Raw genomic sequence first — 18,857 nt, 5'->3', positions numbered from 1 at the left:
AAATTAGATTCGGATGCGATTAATCGTTATATATACACATACATAGATGTTGAGGTGAGGGGAGGAGGTTTAAGGATCTGGCTGAGAGTATCTGTAACAGCAGGGTCGTAACGGGCATGTTCATTCATGTCCACCGGCTGAACCGCATGACCATCTCTCAGTCTGGTCCTGTGCATAGCAACCGCTGTCAATGGAGATGAGTGGGAGAGAAGCGTGCCGTGATCCACACGCACACACACACACACACACTCCTGTGTGTTGTTTTTCAGCTCCACGTACACCTGAGACAGACACTTCCCAGAACCAGTTCAACTTAACACAACTTCTGCCAACTTCAGCAGAGGACAGGCTTTCTCTTTCAAGCCCGCTCTTGCGAAGTAGTCCGCTTAAGTGTGTTTATTAAAAAAAAAAAAAAATTATTATATTATTAAAAGACGAATTGGCTAAATGTAATGTTTTCAGAAACTTCACTGCATTTTAAATTGTTACAGTTGAAATTTATATTAAATTTGTTCAAACTGAACAATGCTTAAGTATTTTTAATTTCATACATTTACTGTCATTGTAAAGGCTGTTAACTGTAAAGGCTGAATGTACCGACAGGCATTTATGATGAACTACAATATATGTTAACGTAATTTCTACTGACGGGGCTGCCTTTTGTACATTTCAAATATATTAACCTTAAACGTAAAAATCAAAAAACGCCTTGCAGTTAAAATTACAACAACTTTACACATTCTTACAAAGAATAATCTCATCCAAAATAAGTTTTTGTTTATATATAATAATGTGTGTACTGTGTATATTTATTATATATATATATATATATATATATATATATATATATATATATATATATATATATATATATATATATATATATATATATATATATATATATATATATATATATAAACACAAAGCATGTATTTTGAAAATGTGTGTATATTTATATTCATATAAACAACATATACACTTAATATATAAACGAAACTTTTTCTTACATATGTGTACTTACAAATAATAAATATATACAGTACACATGCATATATTATGTAAACAAAAACGTTTAATTTGGATGCAATTAATCAATTGACAACACTATTTAGTACACATTAAAATAAGACCACCTCTTTAAAGCACCACCTAAGATGCTTAAAAGGATTTTAATAAGTGCACTTATTAAGTGTTCGTAAGTATGTTAAGAAACAATAAAATGCAATAAAAATGAACTCACTTTTAGCAGGCCCGCAAGTGCCGTTTTTTTAATACGTGCACTTTATAAACTTCTAACATACGCTACAAGAGCACCGATAATACAGTTAAGCACACTTTTTAGCACTGCACTGCATCGTTACTACTGTAGCGCAGAGGTACAAACAGGCTGCAGGCATTCACTTTGCGCGATGCTTCTAGACACGTACAGCGCATTCGGCGCTCTGATTATATCACTGTTTCCCGGGGAACAAACCCGTGACCTTTGAGCCTCCCGCGCCACACTCCAGCAGCTGAGATACTAGAACATGAAGATGCCCGGGGCGCTTCACGGAACAGCTGTCGAGACAACATGTTATGCTCACCTGGCTGGGAGGGGAATCGGTGAGTAATTGTAATGGCTGGCCCTGGGAGAGTCGTTAGGGGTGAGAGCACTCAAGCGCGAGCGAGCGGCCGAGGCCAGGTACACAGAGATTTACAGACACAGACCAGCCACCACGGAACACCCCGACAAAACCTAAACGGGCTACTTCACCCCGCAATGAAAAACCAGGCGCACCCCCGTGCCATGAACGCAGATATTTCTGATGAAAACAGAGCTCTCTGACCCTCGATAGCGACCTGTCCTCCAACCAATGCGCCCATATAGCTCGTTTGTCCAAACGCCTGACTCTTTTATCTGCGTTATGAGCTTTGCTTGGCTGCTCACTGCGATGTATATACGATGATATGTAGTCATGGCGATCCCGGAGAATGCACAAGCTCAAAATGTATCTGGGGTTGCACAAACGACCTGAAGAGTGGTTTTTTGTTGAAGGACAGGCTCCTCCATAGGGTAGCACCAGGATCAAAGCACATTGGCATTATTTTTGCACAAAAGCATATTCTCGTAGCTTCATAAAATTACGGTTGAACCACTGATGGGCCATTTTAACAATTTCCTAACTAGCTTTTTGGGCCCTGAACGCGATAGTACCCTTGCTGTTGTTCAAAGAGCTCTCATATGTGATGAGAAATATCTTAATTTGTGTTGGGAAGACGAACAAAGGTATTATGGGTTTGAGAAATTTAAAAACGAACGTGTTACTTCACTACTTGTAATCCGATTTCATAACCCACTTCACGACAACGCGTTATTAATATTACGTTATTATATTAGTTTTTTAAAATATTTTATTATTTCAGGAGGCACATACGCATTTCGGTTGAATTAATGAGTTGAGGAGTTTATTTTATTGTGATTTAAGTGTAAAATTATTACTGTTACCATAAAGACTGCAACTATTCATCGTAAAAGCATTAAAAAAAGAACATATGGTTATCATTTATCGGCTGTTTTGGTATTCATCGACTTCCAGTAGATGGAAAACACTGAGGAAACACTTTCCTCAAAACATCTTGCTTTATGCTCCGCAGAAGAGAGCCGTACAGCTCTGGAACAACCACCCGAGGGTCAGTGAATCATTATTATTAGTTTAACTAAAAGCACTCCTGCTGAAGGTAAAGCTCCGCAGAACGATCTCGAGCGGATTCAGCAATCAATCCATCCGAAGCCTGTAATTTCAGTCTAGACTGCTGAACGCCAGCTCAGTGTTTGTCCTCGCTCATACGCCTGAGAAGATCGCAGCCCACCGCGAGGTCTCCTGACACGACCTGCTAGGCAAAGAGGAGAGCCCCAGAGATCGTCGACAGACGGGCCAAGCGTCTCAGCTGTGAGAATCAGGCTGACTGTGTTTGTCACTCCAATCAATGAGTTATCAGCTGTCCTCCCAGTGGAGAACTAGTGCACTGCATATACACACTACATAGTACACACTTCAAGGAATAGTCCACCCGAACATTTTAATCCTCAATCTCAAGTAGATCCAAACACGCATGAATTTCGGAAGAAAGATACTACTGCAATTTGCCTTACATAAAGAAGCTGCCCGGTGTCATGAGCAATCAGGTCCCCGACTCAGAACGAGAATTAGGACCCGAGGGATGCCATTGCCTAAATAAATACATAAAGATATCAGTGGCTTAATATATAGACAAACAAACCGAATGATTTCTTACACTTCATTAACTGCTAATTAACAAATAAAAGTAATAATATTATATTTAAGTGAATAAATGATTCAAATCGTTAATTGGTTTTGTTTCTAAAATAAAACATTTGACATGTAACACTTAATGGAACACACAATTAATAAAATAATTCTGAATGTATTTAGAAGAAGTGAAAATTCCTGTATAAAATAAGCCGTTAAGATAACAATATGCTATGCTAGCACGTAAAAAAACATCCAAAAAACATTAATTTTCAATGTAGCTTAAATAGCATTTAGCGTGTAATTGTGATCAGGCAGTAAGGAGGCAGTCTCTCATTGCCTGTGAGGACCCCGCAGGCTTAATTGTAGCCTATTTTCACAGCGGATGAAATAATTAAAAAGTCCAAAAATCATTTTGACGGTGGATTGCAATCCAGATTATGAAACACACGTGAATACAATTAAAATATATTGCAGTTTTAAATGTGCTTCTGATTGACATCTAGACGCTAATTCACACTATATCATAGTTTATTGTAATGTTTTTTCCTCAGTTAGAATAAAGCGTGTTACTTACTGGCTAAGAGGACAATACGCGGTGTAAATGATTTTTGGGTCATATATTCCAAGTCGTAGTCTACAATCTGTGATTAATAAATTAACACTAGAGTCTAAAAAAACACTAGATTCATCCGCGACGGAGCACAACCCACGCGTCAAATATAAGTCCGCAAGGAACTGCAATTCCAGGTTTTCAAACATAGGTGGCGAAATAGAGCCAAAACTTCCGGACTGCAGTTTTAAATAAAACATTCAACAACTAACGTTTCACATAGCAATAGGCTGCGGCTGCGTTTTTTTTTTTATTTCAGTAAGAGGTGTCCAGTTATCAAACATTTGGTGGTCCTGCTTTTTAAACAAAACATATGAAGCTCATGTCTTTGAAAGTGTCAAGAATCAAAAAGTATTTCGAATAGAAGCCTGACACGAGAGGCCTGACCACCAGTGTACACTAGAAAGTGTTCATTCGACACACTGAAGAACTGACCGCTGAGCTTTCAACACCCGCTCATTCAGAACCAGCTCACATCAAACAAAGTGAATCCTGATAAAACACCAAAGCTCGCTCGACTTGTCCACATGGATCCTTACTCAAAATAGTTTTGTTCAACGTGCAAAAAACGGATAACTCCTAAAAACCAAAAACATATATTTTTTAATTTGCTCATTCCAATTAATATCAGTCGAGATGTAGTGGTTGTTTTGATTAAATAATTAGAACTTAACACCTACAAGCGTCACAATAAAGCACAATGTAAAAATGCTAATAAAAATAGATATTTTTTACTTTTCTTTTTTGCAAATAAACTCTTCGTATGTTGACTATGTGACTAGTTAACTACGCTAGACAACATAACCTAAAAATGATAATTTCAGCAAAAAATCTGTTCATTTCAGCATTGACTTAATTTATTATTACAACTTAAAATCTATTAATATTTAATGAACCTGAGCAAACATGAAATAACAATGGGTAGCTAGATTTATCTTAACTAAATGAACAAAGATTAAATTATTTAACAAATGTAATATTTGTTGGTTGGTTAATATAAGGAAATGCATTAGTAACCTATTCATAAGTGTTTTTTTAATTAGTCCGTAGAGGAGAGGAAGACTGCAATTACATTCATAGTAGATGCAAAAATGTATTGAAACGTATATGAATTGTTATGCTGTTGCATATATATATATATAAATTCAGGCAAAATGAGCCCCAACTAAGTATTGAGTGCTGCACATGATCATACGTTTTAGTTGGCCAACCCTTTTTGTATTGGTCTTAAGTAATATAATTTGGGGTTTTCATTAGTTGTCAGTTATAATAATCAAAATGAAAAGAAACATTGAAATATATCAGTTTATTTAATGAACTTAATAAACAAGTTTTACTTTTTGAATGGAATTAGTGAAATAAATCAACTTTTTGATGATATTCTAATTATATGACTAGCACCTGTATGTATATTAGTGCTGTCAAGTGACTGTGATTAATTGCATCCAAAATGCAAAATGCTTTTTTGTTTACGTTATGTATACATGCACGTTTCAGTTAGATTAATATATTAATTTATAATAAAAACAGACAATATTTGTATTTATGCACACATAATATACACAAAAACACTTATACATACAAGAACTTTTATTTTGTATGCAATTAACCGTTTGACAACACATTTCTCATTGAAAAACCATGTTATTTATTTAGTGTACTGTGGAAAATATATGTAATGTATAGACTCTCTCCCCCTCCCCTATATATATATATATATATATGAAAGTTTATGGGGGTCCTTGAAGTAAAAAGGACCAAGGAGCAGAGTGAAGCTGAATTCACGGAGAGATCACCCTTATAAGGTGAAGGCACTTTTGTAGCATGTCCACGTCCTTGCTGACCAACCCCATGATTACCTACACTTCTAAACTATGTAAACAGCATCTCAGTGACCTACTTTTGAAATTAATGTTCAGGCATACAGTAACCGGAAAGAAATTACACTGTGCGCTTTCTTCGAAATAAAAACGTCTAAAAATAAGCTCAACAGTAAGGCACCTCCAAACAGACACGAGCTCAGCAGGGGCTTTTAAGTCGAGCAATTACATTACTTCTGTTACCCTGTTTATTAGGAAACCATAGAGCTCAGCTTCAGAACTCCCAGTGACGGGAACAATTATAGTTTTACCAACTTCAACAGAACAATAGGGTTCCACTTATTAAAATGATCCCAACATCCCATTTTTTCATAAACATCCCAATAAACAGCTTTTCAGATCTCTGCTCACATTACTTGTCAGCCATGCAGCTTTTCTTCTGTATTTTTGAGCAGTTGCACTCCTTTCTGGCACCCATCACCTTCCCCTTTCATTCCCACATTCCTAACCCTTGTTCTTCTCAACAATCACAGGCATGAACTCAAAACATCACCGTTGGCGTCCCAGATACCCCTGAAATAAAGAAACGCACTCATTTTAATGACCTTTATTTGAGCAAGCACATTCTGAATTTAAGATAACTTCACGCTGCTGGTTCAGTCAGTTCTCCTACTGAGGACATGACACGGCCAGGCTTTAAAAGCAACAAAACAAGGCAGAAATGCTTTACGGCTGTTGATTCCCAATACTGTAGGTTTTTTTTTTCTTTTTTTTTGTTTTTTTTTTTTTTTTTAAATACCTTATCTAGACCTAGAATGCTTGTCTAGGCCCGGCGCGTTCAAGTTTCTTTTTTAAATATTGTTTTGCGATGTTTTCTGTTTTTTTTCTTTTTCAATGTTTACTTTTTCCCCTCGATGAAGATTCAGGTTCGTGTCTCCCTGTAAAAACACAGACACGGTCACCTTGCAGTCCCCAACACAAAGCAGAGAAAAGCACGTGAAGGAACACACGTCACCTCGGCTTAGACGCTTGGCACGCCGGTGGAGTTGGTGACGGTTTTCTGAGCGGCTTCTTTAGCCTGGTGAGCCTGGAGCACGGCCACCGCCTCATCCACCTGTCAAGACGGGTCACAAAACATCAAGACCTCTTCCAGCGCTTCACAAAAACAGGGTTCAGCAACGCGTCCAAACCTTGGAGCGCAGAGACTCTGGAGACTCCAGCATGTGGAGCAGCTCCGAGTTGTCGATTTCCAGCAGCATGCCGGTGATCTTTCCGGCCAGGCTGGGATGCATGTTCTGGATGAGCGGGAAGAGACGCTCACCTGTGAGAAGCATGAAACGAATCGTTAGTCTCATGGGTCAGGGGTAGGGAGGAGCATGCGGTGAAAAGCAGCGCTCGTTACCCAGCATCTGCTTCTGTTCCTGTGGCGGGGCAGCGGCGAGCATGGAGGCCGTGAGCGGTTCCTGGCCTTGCACGTGAACTGCAGGCTATTAACAGAGGAAAGAGTACAGTCAGTGCTGGGAAGGTTACTCGGGAAATATAATAATATTCAATTGATTTATTACAGTAATGTTATATATATATATATATATATATATATATATATATATATATAAAAAAAAAAATGTATAAAAGTAAATATTTTTAAAAGATATACTGCATGTATGCATACATTTACACAAATATACAAACTTATGTAAACAAACATTTTTTATGGTATTAATCATTTATCTTTCAATATGCAAAAAATGGTCTTAAATCTTAAACAATAAAGCATGCACATAAACTCAAATATCTAAATACTTAGAAAATTGCCTTTCCAAAAGAGGTTCTTAGCAATGCAAAAATAAAGTTTTTTTTCTTTTTAACTGTAGGAAATTCTCAAAATATCTTCATGGAACATGATCTTTACTTTATTTACTAATGATTTTTGTCAAAAGAAAAATCAATCAATCTGACCAATACAAGGTATTTTGGCTACTGCTGCAAATATACCCCGGAGACTTTAGACCGGTTTTGTTCTCCTGGATCACAAATAGGACCTAAAACCGTTATCGAATACACGCCTGAAACACTGGTGTATCCTTTGTAATCACAAAAATGTTCATAAGTGGTTAATTTAATTATACAATTATTTGTAGTAAGTGTAAAAGATTAGCTAGATTTATTTAGTAGTTAAATGGCCTAATGCCTCAGCAGCACGTTTCAGGATCCAGGTGGAGCGTGGTCTCACCTGCTGCATGGTGACCTGAGGCTGTGTGTTGATGTGCTGCTGGGGGCTGCGGACGCTGGGGGCGTACTTGTACTGCGGTACACCACGCACCGGAGGAGCAGAAGCTGCGGCCGCTGCAGTGCTGGGTCGAGGACCCATCGTCTGAGCAGCTGACAGGCACACACAACATGCATATGTTTTTTTTTTTAATTACAGTTGGTTTTGATCGTTACTGTATTACTACCACGTTATTACTACATTCACGCTATTAAATCTAGAAATTTTAAGGTTGTACATAAACTCCAGAATAATCACTAACGCAACAGTTTTTTTTTTAAAGAAACTGTTTGAACATCATAACATTGAACAATGTAATTCATAATCTTGTGTAATCTGTTAAAAACTCATAACTGCTTAAAAACCATGCAAACACATGGTTTAAAATTGTAATTTAACGTCATCATTGGGTTCACAACAATGCATCGTTTCTCTCTGGATCTTTTATAACGCAAGTCATGTAAACCCTCTGTGAACCCCTTCGTAGCTCACTTCGACCTTTTTGAATTTTTGCGTTTAGGGCTATGAAAACCAGCAGAACACGGCTGTTTCAGAACTACTCAACTCCAGAAAGAATCGCGATGTGTTTGGAAAATCTCAATGCATCGATTTCTTTCCCCAGCCCTATTGAATATCCTGTCACCAAAACCTCATGGTGCTGTGGTGCATGTAAAGGCTGAAACTACTCACCCACACGCTGAGTGGACATCATGCGGGGCACCTGAGACGCAGGACGCATGGCGCTGAAGGTCTGAGGTCTTGGGGCAGAGGGGCGCATTGTGCCTGGCATGTTCTGGAAGTCTGTAAAAAGGGTTCGATGTCTTCATCAGTATGAATCGGTACTATCACTGATGAAAAAGTTGACTTACGCTGAGGACGGACACCCTGTGAGGTCCAGCGGGGACTGGGTCTGAGCTGCGTGAGCTGACTGGTAGGGTAATACGCAGCTCTGTTCTGGGCCTGTGATACAAGGAAATCATTAAAGGAACAAAACAGGAGTTTCTACTAATCCTGCAGATCTCATTAATAAATAAGCACAAAAATATACATGTAATAAAAATATTAAAAAGGAAAAAATGTGATCAGAACAATTACAAAGTCTTTCATCTTAATGACAACAATTTTTTTGAAGAAGAAGTCCATTAACATATATTCTGAACGAAAATGTTGTCTATCTGGTGGCAGAAAATGACTTTGGTGGTCTATGGAAACCACGAAATTTAAAGAATAAAAAACAAAATGGTAAAAAAGGGTAATCTTTAGTTAATATTTCAAAATTCGACTATTTTTACAATACTGACATTACATCTCACAATTCATTCTGGGTTAATTCATTCATTCTGGGTTTATATTCCACACTTCTGCCTTTTTTTCTGCTCCAAACGTGCTATTATTGAGTTAAATCAAGCTATAACGAATCAGAGTTGATTCATGCTGTGACTGTAGGGCTAATGTAATGCAGTTCCCTATGAATGTCATAGAGACAATCTACATGGTCTTTATGACAACTAACCCACCTGTGGAATGGCAGCCATGAAGTATCCTGATGGAGGTGCAGGCTGGTAGGGGTTGATGACGGGGTTTGGCACGGCGCGGACACTAGCCATCCTCTGCATGTACTGGTTGGTGAGATGGGCCTGCCGTTCCTCCTTGCGCTGAGCAAGAGCCACATACAATGGCTTGGTGGCCACGATACGGCCATTCATCTCAGTCACCGCTTTAGTGGCTTCCTCAGGCGAAGAGAAACAGACAAATCCAAAGCCTTTACTGCGACCCCCGTCCATCATGACCTGTGACAAAAGACGGAGAACACTTCAATTTTTGTCTAAAAGGCAACATGCAACAAAATTAATGGCATTTGCAAAGACATTACATCAAGGGAAACAAAATTAATTCAAAGATTTAACAGCTTTCATTGATCCAATGTGACTAATAAACGCTCAACTAGGACAATATATGGAGTTTTATAAAAAAAAAAAAAAAAAAAAAAAAAAAAAAAGTATATAGAAATGTAATGCTAATCGACATAGCCTTTATCACTGCATGGAATACTATGAAGTATTGTGTGCCTTATTCTGCCTTGTTTCAAACACTCGGATCATGTTATGAAGTAAGTTTGGAGTAAATATATGTGATTAAATGTTTCTTTTTTTTTTTTTCTTTTCATTTACTTCACAGAGCCGTAGTTCACTGAAAAGTACTGTTGTCAAAAGACCCGGTACTTCGTTACCAAGTCGGTACTTCACTTAAAACGTCACAGTACCAGTGTTTTTTTTAAGTAGTGGTGGTACAGAGTACCTGGTCAACCCTCTTCTTGATGTGTACGCCCTCATGATTTCCATGATGAAGAAAACAGACAGAAAGATGAATGTATGCTATATGGACTAGTATCTGTAAATATTAAAGTTGATTTATGAATGCTGTATGTTCTGTGCGTCACTGATCCAAGTTCTTGACGTAAAGGTTGACACCCTGTAAAGACAGCAAACGCTGTGAAGAGCTGCATCTGTGTGGGCACTTCCTCTAGATTTTATAGAATGAACCATCTAAAAGTTACCCCATCTCTCTCATGTCCGTAAATAAGAAACATTTGTACACAGCCCTTCTATCCCCAATATCCACTATACAGGAGCGTGAGGCCCATGGGCTACAGATTCACTGTTGCAGCCATTATGGCCAGTGTGGTCCACTGAGGAGGAAACACTGAATTTGACAAGGCTGCAGAGGTCAGAGGTCACCCTCACTGACCTGGTAGAGAGTCCTGCTTGAGATCAGTTTAAGTACCAGAGCTGTACCAGTGTTTAAGTACCGGTGAAACGGTAGTCAACATGCTTTTTGCCGTGTACGCCCTCATGAACATCTCCAGAACGGCTCTGACTTTGCGTGCAATAAAGTCAAACTAAAATTAATAGTGTATTTTTTAACTTGGCATGCTTTTGTGCTTTGGTATTGAAATTGTTACCGAGAACTGTGGATTTTTACTGGTATCAGTACAGAATACAGAAATCTTGGTACTGTTAAACTACACTACTGAGAAGTACTACTCGCGAATGGTATCTTTGTCAGTGTGATTATATCTGCCAGGTTTTTTTTAGCATAGCTTGTCAGAGATCTATGGCTCAGTGTAGTAAAAACTGCCCCTTTTAAAAGCAGGTGATGGAGATTACTAATCAAAGAACCAGCCTTACTGACGAGATGCGCATGACAACAGCATTCATTTGATCATGCAGCCCTATGATATGCACCATGTTTTCTAGGGGTGTAACCATAAATCAATTAACCTTATTCATCGCAATTCTCTCTGGAATCGATTAGGAGCTTAGTTTTATCAGAAGATGGCACTGCATTGCTTAGAAACGGCTTGCTTTTAGTTTCTTACACACACACACACTAATTGCACCTAAAATAATCAAAGTTGGAAAAAAAAGTTGCACCTCTAGTGTTTTGTCAAATCCTATTGGGTATATTGGCAGTGGGCAGAGTCCCACGAACCAAAATAAAAACAGACATGAAACACATTATAAAGTTGAATAACTGGCTATAGTTTGTGAATTTAACATGTTCACACAACGGTATTTTTAGGCTTTAGAACAGTAACTAAAAACATTTTGCCACTGTAGTAACAAGCTTTGATAACTTGTAAACAACTAGTGCAAGAAAGTGAATGAAGTAAAACAACCGATTTTTTACTTCCTATGAATTTATGACCATCCCCATACATGAAGTTCTTACAGAATGTGCAGAGATAACTCGGTCAGACGGATACACAGTCATACCTTGGCACTGGTGATCGTACCGAAGGGAGAGAACTCTTTACGAAGACGCTCGTCATCAATACCATCATCCAAGTTCTTGACGTAAAGGTTGACACCCTGTAAAGACAGCAAACACTGTGAAGAGCTGCATCTGTGTGGGCACTTCCTCTGGATCTTATAGAATGAACCATCTAAAAGTTACCCCATCTCTCTCATGTCCGTAAATAAGAAACATTTGTACACAGCCCTTCTATCCCCAATATCCACTATACAGGAACGTGAGGCCCATGGGCTACAGATTCACTGTTGCAGCCATTATGGCCAGTGTGGTCCACTGAGGAGGAAACACTGAATTTGACAAGGCTGCAGAGGTCAGAGGTCACCCTCACTGACCTGGTAGCGAGTCATGCGGTCCTGCTTCATCTGCTCAAATTTGCGCTTGAGCTCAGTTTGCCGCTCCACTTTCTTCTGAGCTCGACCCACATAGATGAGCTTCCCATTCAGTTCTTTGCCGTTCATCTCATCCACGGCCTGTCAGAAGAGAGCCGAACTATTGTACGCGTGCATCCTATGGTGAAGTCACTTATGTTAGTTTGACTGCATTAAACTGAACGGACCCTTTGGGCGTCTTCGTGCCTCTCAAAACTCACAAATCCAAAGCCTCTGGACTTTCCATTTTCATCAGTCATGACACGGATGCTCATGGCATTACCTTATCAAATGAGGAGAAATGTTTTGATAATGCTTGTGTCCATAAAAGAATAACAGTGTTTAATTTGCAGCACTAGAGAGAACTTACCGTATTTGCTGAAAATGTCCTTGAGCTTGTCATCATCCATGTCTTCCCCAAAGTTTTTGATGTACACATTGGTAAATTCTTTGGCTCTCGCACCGAGCTCAGCCTCCCTCTCCTTGCGAGATTTGAAGCGCCCTACAAACCTGATAGAAATTAGGAGCATTTAATAAGAGGATATGGCGGACCTCAAAGCAATTATTTCAAAAGGTTGGTTGACATAGCTTACTTATCAAGAAATTTTGGCTTTTTCAACAATATACTATATATCTTTGCAATTAGACATTAATACAACCAAAGCCGAACCAAGCTAAACATTTTCTTTAATTGAAACGATGGGCCAGTTTATTATAAGAAAGAATTATTTAAATTCTATAAACCAGTTTTGTTCAGTATATACACCACCACTAAAAAGTCTGGGTAAAAATGTAAGGAAATACTTTATTCAGCAAGGACATATTAAAAATGTTTGAATATAACAGTAAAGACTATAATTTCTGTCACTTGTGTATGTTTCTACTTTTTAAAAAAGTGCCATCCAATCCTGATTTTTCATGTTCATTGTTTCTACAACAATATGAAGCAGGACAACTGTTTCCAACATTGATTTTTTTAACTAACATTTTTGGAAGCATGTGACACTTGAAGACTGCAATAATGGTTTGGCTGAAATTTCAGCTTTAAATTTAAATTTCAAATTAAAAACAGATCATTTAAAATGTAATATTTCACAATAACTTTTTTGGAATGATACATTATTGAATTATTTTGAATTGACAGTGACCCTCCTGGAGCATAATTTCATAGATAGTAGACAGTGTCCATAATAATGCAATAATACTTGCATGCAATCTTTTTACAAACCTGTATTAAGCAATATAAAAATGAACACCAGAATGCTGTTTTAAGGAATAGTTCACCCAAAAATGAAAACGTGCAAAACAAACAAAACAACAACAAAAAACAAGATTTCAATACATTTTCAGTAATGTTTTATTCCTAATCGAACTACTCCCTTAAATTTTAGGCTACAATATTTTAGTACACACTCTTTAATGTGATTTTTCAATTACAAATAAAGTCAGTTAGTCAATAAAACCACTCCTCATGTTAGCTGGCAAGTTCTTTTAGCAATTTTCTCCAACCTAATGCTCAGGCTTGGGACAACGCTAAAAATCTCACTTACACTTTTCTGTCATTCAGCAGCATGCCGTTCATTTTCTCAATGGCTCTTTCAGCTGCCTCCTGGGTCTCAAAGTGCACAAAGCCGTAGCCCTTTGAGCCATTCTCGTCACAAACCACCTTAAGAAAGGACATCAGGCATAAAACCATGCACCCACGGACCAAAAGCAGCACTCGTGCACAAACAAATCCAACCCTCAATCATCAAATCACTGCAAAGCACTCAAAAGCGTGTGTGTGTGTGTGTGTGTGTGTGCCTTACCTTGCAGGACAGGATGTTGCCAAATGCAGAGAAGGTGTCATAAAGGGCTTTATTATCAATCGATTTGTCCAGGTTCTTGATGAAGATGTTTCCGACGCCACTCTTTCTCAGAGAGGGGTCGCGCTGAGACCACATGATACGGACAGGTCTACCCTTGATGACGTCAAAGTTCATCGTGTCTAGAGCCCGCTCAGCTGGAAGCAAAAACAATTATGAGCCCACTAAAATGATTAGCACTTAGGGCAAGACACTACTGCCACTCTTACACTCAATCAATTTGAATATTTCTGGATGTTCATGCCATATCAGTGGCGACGGCTACAATCAACAATACTGTGATTACAATATTTCAATACATTGTTTTTAAGATAAAACTGTTAAATCAATCAATATACAAATATACTTAATAGGAACAACAACAAATAATAAAGATATATGTTCTGCTCATTCTATGTAACTTATTTAATCGTCTGAAGTACAAAGCAAAACATCCCAAAGTTGTCAATGGCTAACTTAATTTTATTTTGTAAATGTAGACAAATGTTCATTTTGAAGGCTGCAACGCACTTCAAAAAAAAAAAAGGTTTCGCAAGAACATTTTTTGACCAGTCTCGTTTGATTTTTGCTTCCGTCGCTGATGAAAGTCTGGATGCTCCCTTTGGTCTTTGGGACTGAGATCTCATTTTTTCTAAGACTCTTCTGACTACAGCACATTTATACCGTCTGAGATAAGACAGAACTGATGTATAGCCTTCTCCCAGAGTAACAGAGACTCAGGATGCAGTTCTTGATGCAGCAGAAGACTGTGGTAAAAAACGGGTTCTCTCTTCATTAGTTTCCTTTACAGTTGTATTTCTATCTCAAGATTTACATGATCTTAATTCATAGAATACTTAATATTATAGAAATATGGTCATTTCTGCAGTCATGCAAACCCCTCTGCAATACGTTTAACTCTGAGGTCGGTAACGTTAATCAAAATCTGAACGAATTCATCCGATAATCACACTTCTGTTCTGATAGAGACAGAGTTCATATTTATTTAGACAACACCTCAGTTGAAACACGCTGATCGTGGTGTGCTGCTATCAATCAACTAAGGGAGTAGAAGATGCCCAAATCTAGAAATATCGTCACGGTGACCATGACATTAACAGAAAACATCTCATGTGGATCATAAAATTGCTAACCTGAAAAAACTAAATGAACTCCTCAAAGGATAAAAGCCATACATTCATTACAGAGACACTGCTTAGTCCCTACATTGAATGTTGATTGCATTCAAATTAATTTATGTAGCCCTGTTGTTCAATCCACATGAAGATATGCTTCCTTTGGAAAAAGAAACAGAAAAATCTGAACATGCCTGACCTAAATTAGAGGGTCTGCACGTGACACCTTCAAGACCACGTTTAAACCTACCGAAAACGACTTGATATAGTTTAACAAAGCAACACACAGCCGTGATCAACGCGACCAAGGCATCTTCCTGACCGAGCCTGACAGGGGTCATCTGTGCCGCACGCTCCCCGCCCACCCACGCCCTAAATATGACAGGCATGCAAGTCACCGCTGTCATGCAACACCATGCGCTATGCATGCAGCGTTCATAATTCATAACCAACCTCGGGCGCTCGCGCTGCATATGAACAAGATGCAAAAGCACGCTAGGTTTATTTAAATGTGTCTTTAGCGTCAATGCCATCATTTACCGTCCGCGGGCTGCTGGAAGTTGACATAGGCATAGCCCAGCGACCGGCGCGTGATCATGTCCCTACACACCCGGATGGAGAGGATGGCACCGGCTGGGCTGAACTTCTCGTAGAGCATGGCTTCAGTCACGTCCTGGTGCAGGTCCCCAACGTAAAGCGAGGCCATGGGGTAACTGGGAGCGCTGGGGTTCATTTTCTCTTCTTTTGCTGAATTGTAAGGTTACGCGTTTCGCGGCGCTGGCGCGTGAGCCCAACTACGTCAGAATATAGCTAGCCGTCAGGCTAACCTCAGCACGCCGATTTTTAAAACCGCAGACTAAAAGATGACTTCGCCTGGGCGATTAAAACGTTTCGTTTAAAAATGACGAAAATTCAGGGCAACTAAAATGTTAAAAGGCGAAAACCCCAAACCTACGAATCAAGCAAACGCCGGGCCTTCGCGAGCTCACAGACTGTCGTTATTTTTTCGGGGTTGTTGAGATGTTTCAAGGCCTCCAGCTCCCACTTAAACGATTTTTAATTTTTAAAAGAAAAATGAAAGGAAAAGAAAGAAAATGATTTTTTGGAGTTTTTAAAAGTTTTTAAATTTTTTTTGTATTTTTTTATTTTTTATATAATGTGTGCCGAGGCAAGCTCCGGAGCACACGCGCACTCACACAGCACTAACAGCCGGGGATCGGGAGAGAAGGGGCGGGGCGAGCCGCACAGATATACCCCCGCCACGTCATCCACCGACGCTGCGTGACGCAGCGGTTTTGATGGCGATTGGATGAAACGTGTTAGAGCCCGCAGATCTGGCCAATGAGCGTTGAGAAAGATGAATCGTTGATTTTTGTAACGAATGTATTGGGGTTTTTTTTTTAACGTTTAAGTTTATTTCAATAAAACGTTTAATATTTATACAGTGGTGGCCAAAATTATTACAACAGTCGTATTTTCACCAGCTAAAAAAATCAGGTAGGTTTCTTGAAGTTCTTCTGGATTGAGTCTGTCTCGGTCGACTCAAAGTTATTAAAAAATCCCTCCACAATGCCACTGTCAATCTCTTTTGACTCGCTGAACCTATTTTTATTTTTTTGAACCTAATTGCTTTGCTCAAATAGGATGTTTAGGGAAACCAGTATAGCTTTTGATCAGTGCTGTCTGTTATTCTCTCTAACGATCCTCGATGTTCACTTGTTTAGTTTACAACACGTGGTTTGAATTAGTTATAGCTGTTTATTATTATTTCAAATATTTGATAGTTGATTAACAGTATAAATGCCTTTACTGATGATCACCAGCAGAGGGAGTCACAGGCCTGGAAGAACCACTGATACTGCAGATCTGGATTATGTACAAGTCCCCCAAAATATGATATTACAGCATTATAAAGGGGACTGTTGTCTTTTTATGTGATTATTGGACTAAAATAAAATAAAATGTTAGATCAGAAACACTAAGGTAAAGGTAAATAAAAGGTACATTATTTCTAATGTAAATAAAAATAAAAAATTCACCTTAAAAAAAAAAGGTCACCTTCATACAACAGAGATTGTTTCAAAGCAGCTTCGCAGAAAGACACAGAATAACATAAACTTCAAACATGAGGCCAATCTACATTCTGTGATAAAGCCGCTGTAGCAAGACAATAGTGTCTTTATTCAGATCCAGTCAGAGTCAGTTCAGTATTGACTCAGTTCAGGTCAATAACAGAGTCAGTGTTACCAAACTCTTCATTATGAACACATCTGATTCAGGCATGTCGCTGCAAATGTTTAATGCACTTGGATTTTTTTGTATAAAAATGTGGCATGCAAGTATCTTTTTAATTAGGTCAGACGTAATCTAAAAGTAGTGATTTCTGTTACTAACTACAGCCATGTTATTTGGGATTAGTGTAAGGGTGGGAAGGGGCTGAATTCTGTGTTTTATTTTTGATCTGAGTGTAATAAGGCACATGTATTGTCTTTGTGGTTACTCAGAGAAGTTTCTGTCTCCCGTCCCTTCCTGCTGATTACTCATCCCCTCTCCACATAAGTGCTGTTGTTCAGCGCCGGCTGCCCGTCTCCATGGCAACAGGGCCCATCCCACAGCCGTAGCCCGAGGCTCTTGACTGACACACCCCAGCTGAGAGGAACGGGGCCTTTCCAGAGCGCAGGCAAAACCTGAACAGGCCCAAATGAAAGTGGGGGAGAACTCTCATTCTGAAATAAATGCTTTCAGGGGTCATCAGACGGGATCCTGGAGGACCGGTGTCCTGCAGAGCTCAGCTCCGACTCCAATCAAATAAGAATTCGTTGAATCAAAGATCAAAAGGATAAATAATGCTGATTAATTTTTATAGCTGCTTAAGTTTACCATAGGTGTAAATATTATTATTACCTAATAATAGTAGTATTAGGTAGTAATAATACCTTAATGGAATAGCTCTCTCTCTCTATATATATATATATATATATATATTAATATTAATTTCAGCATTTCCTTTTGCATTAAATCAAGTTGAGAGGGTTAACATAACTTAATGCACTGTGAACTAACAATTTAATACATAGAAGTTAATACATTAATAGAGCCTTATTATAAAGTATTACCGAGTTTCTTAATCCTCACAAGTCCTTAAAGAACTAAAATATATATTTTTTTAAATTCTGTTATTCCCAGGATTCATTAGTTTTATTTTGTGAAGTCATGCTTAGTTGTTCATTTAATTCTTTTTAAATGTCTAGTTTTTCTTTAAATCATTGGTTTACGTACTTTTATTTTTGCACTTCAACTAGGCAACTGTTTTGTTTGTATTATTAGCAGTAATAAATGTTGAGTTTGGTCGTGGTCTCATCCCCGTGTGCTCAACAGACCTCCTCACAGAGCTCGTGTGAGTTAGTCAGCACCTGTCCTGAAAGTCACCTCTCCTCGGTCCGGTGAATCTGGTGCAGGACTCGGGTGACTGCCGTCCCGCTGAGATGATCTGACCCAGATCCCGCTCTGAGAACACAAGCACTTGACCAACACGGCCCAGCCCCAGCAGCATCACAGCACTGTCCCAGATCAGTCTTCAACTGACCCTCATGTTGTTCCAAACGCCAATTCTTTTTTTTTTACATTTAGCGCCTTTATTCAAAGCGACTTACACAAGCGATCAAAACCAACAAAAGAACGCAGTACACACAGCAAGGTTTTCTTAAATAGAAAAAAAACAACAGCGCTCCTGATATTTT

General features: G+C 38.7%; 1 protein-coding gene and 2 non-coding genes across 4 annotated transcripts; all 3 read right to left on the bottom strand.

The window, feature by feature from the left end:
• Positions 1-6,276: 6,276 nt before the first annotated feature.
• pabpc1b (poly A binding protein, cytoplasmic 1 b) lies at positions 6,277-16,357 on the bottom strand. 2 transcript variants are annotated; one of them, XM_043218485.1, is made up of 15 exons: positions 15,658-16,355; positions 13,946-14,139; positions 13,688-13,803; positions 12,508-12,647; positions 12,326-12,420; positions 12,102-12,239; positions 11,730-11,825; positions 9,471-9,743; positions 8,823-8,913; positions 8,644-8,754; positions 7,918-8,066; positions 7,087-7,171; positions 6,875-7,005; positions 6,700-6,798; positions 6,277-6,622 (listed from the first exon to the last, which is right to left on the bottom strand). In XM_043218485.1, the coding sequence occupies exons 1-14, from the start codon at positions 15,848-15,850 to the stop codon at positions 6,706-6,708; spliced, it is 1,905 nt and encodes a 634-aa protein (XP_043074420.1). In that variant the 5' UTR covers positions 15,851-16,355; the 3' UTR covers positions 6,277-6,622; positions 6,700-6,705. The 2 variants fall into 2 exon arrangements, 1 of the variants encoding a protein (XP_043074420.1); XR_006247113.1 differs by lacking the exons at positions 6,277-6,622; positions 6,700-6,798; positions 6,875-7,005; ... (4 more) ...; positions 12,102-12,239; positions 12,326-12,420 and having other exon boundaries at positions 9,607-9,743; positions 15,658-16,357.
• LOC122324251 lies at positions 10,542-10,676 on the bottom strand. Its single transcript, XR_006247122.1, has one exon. It is a non-coding gene; the product is annotated as a small nucleolar RNA SNORA5 (small nucleolar RNA).
• LOC122324250 lies at positions 11,942-12,076 on the bottom strand. The gene has a single exon (XR_006247121.1). It is a non-coding gene; the product is annotated as a small nucleolar RNA SNORA5 (small nucleolar RNA).
• Positions 16,358-18,857: the final 2,500 nt, after the last annotated feature.

This window comes from Puntigrus tetrazona, chromosome 19, assembly GCF_018831695.1.
Source record: "Puntigrus tetrazona isolate hp1 chromosome 19, ASM1883169v1, whole genome shotgun sequence".
Taxonomy (NCBI): Eukaryota; Metazoa; Chordata; class Actinopteri; order Cypriniformes; family Cyprinidae; genus Puntigrus; species Puntigrus tetrazona.
The sequence above is the reverse complement of the archived record's forward strand: the minus strand, read 5'-3'. Positions and strand labels throughout refer to the sequence as shown.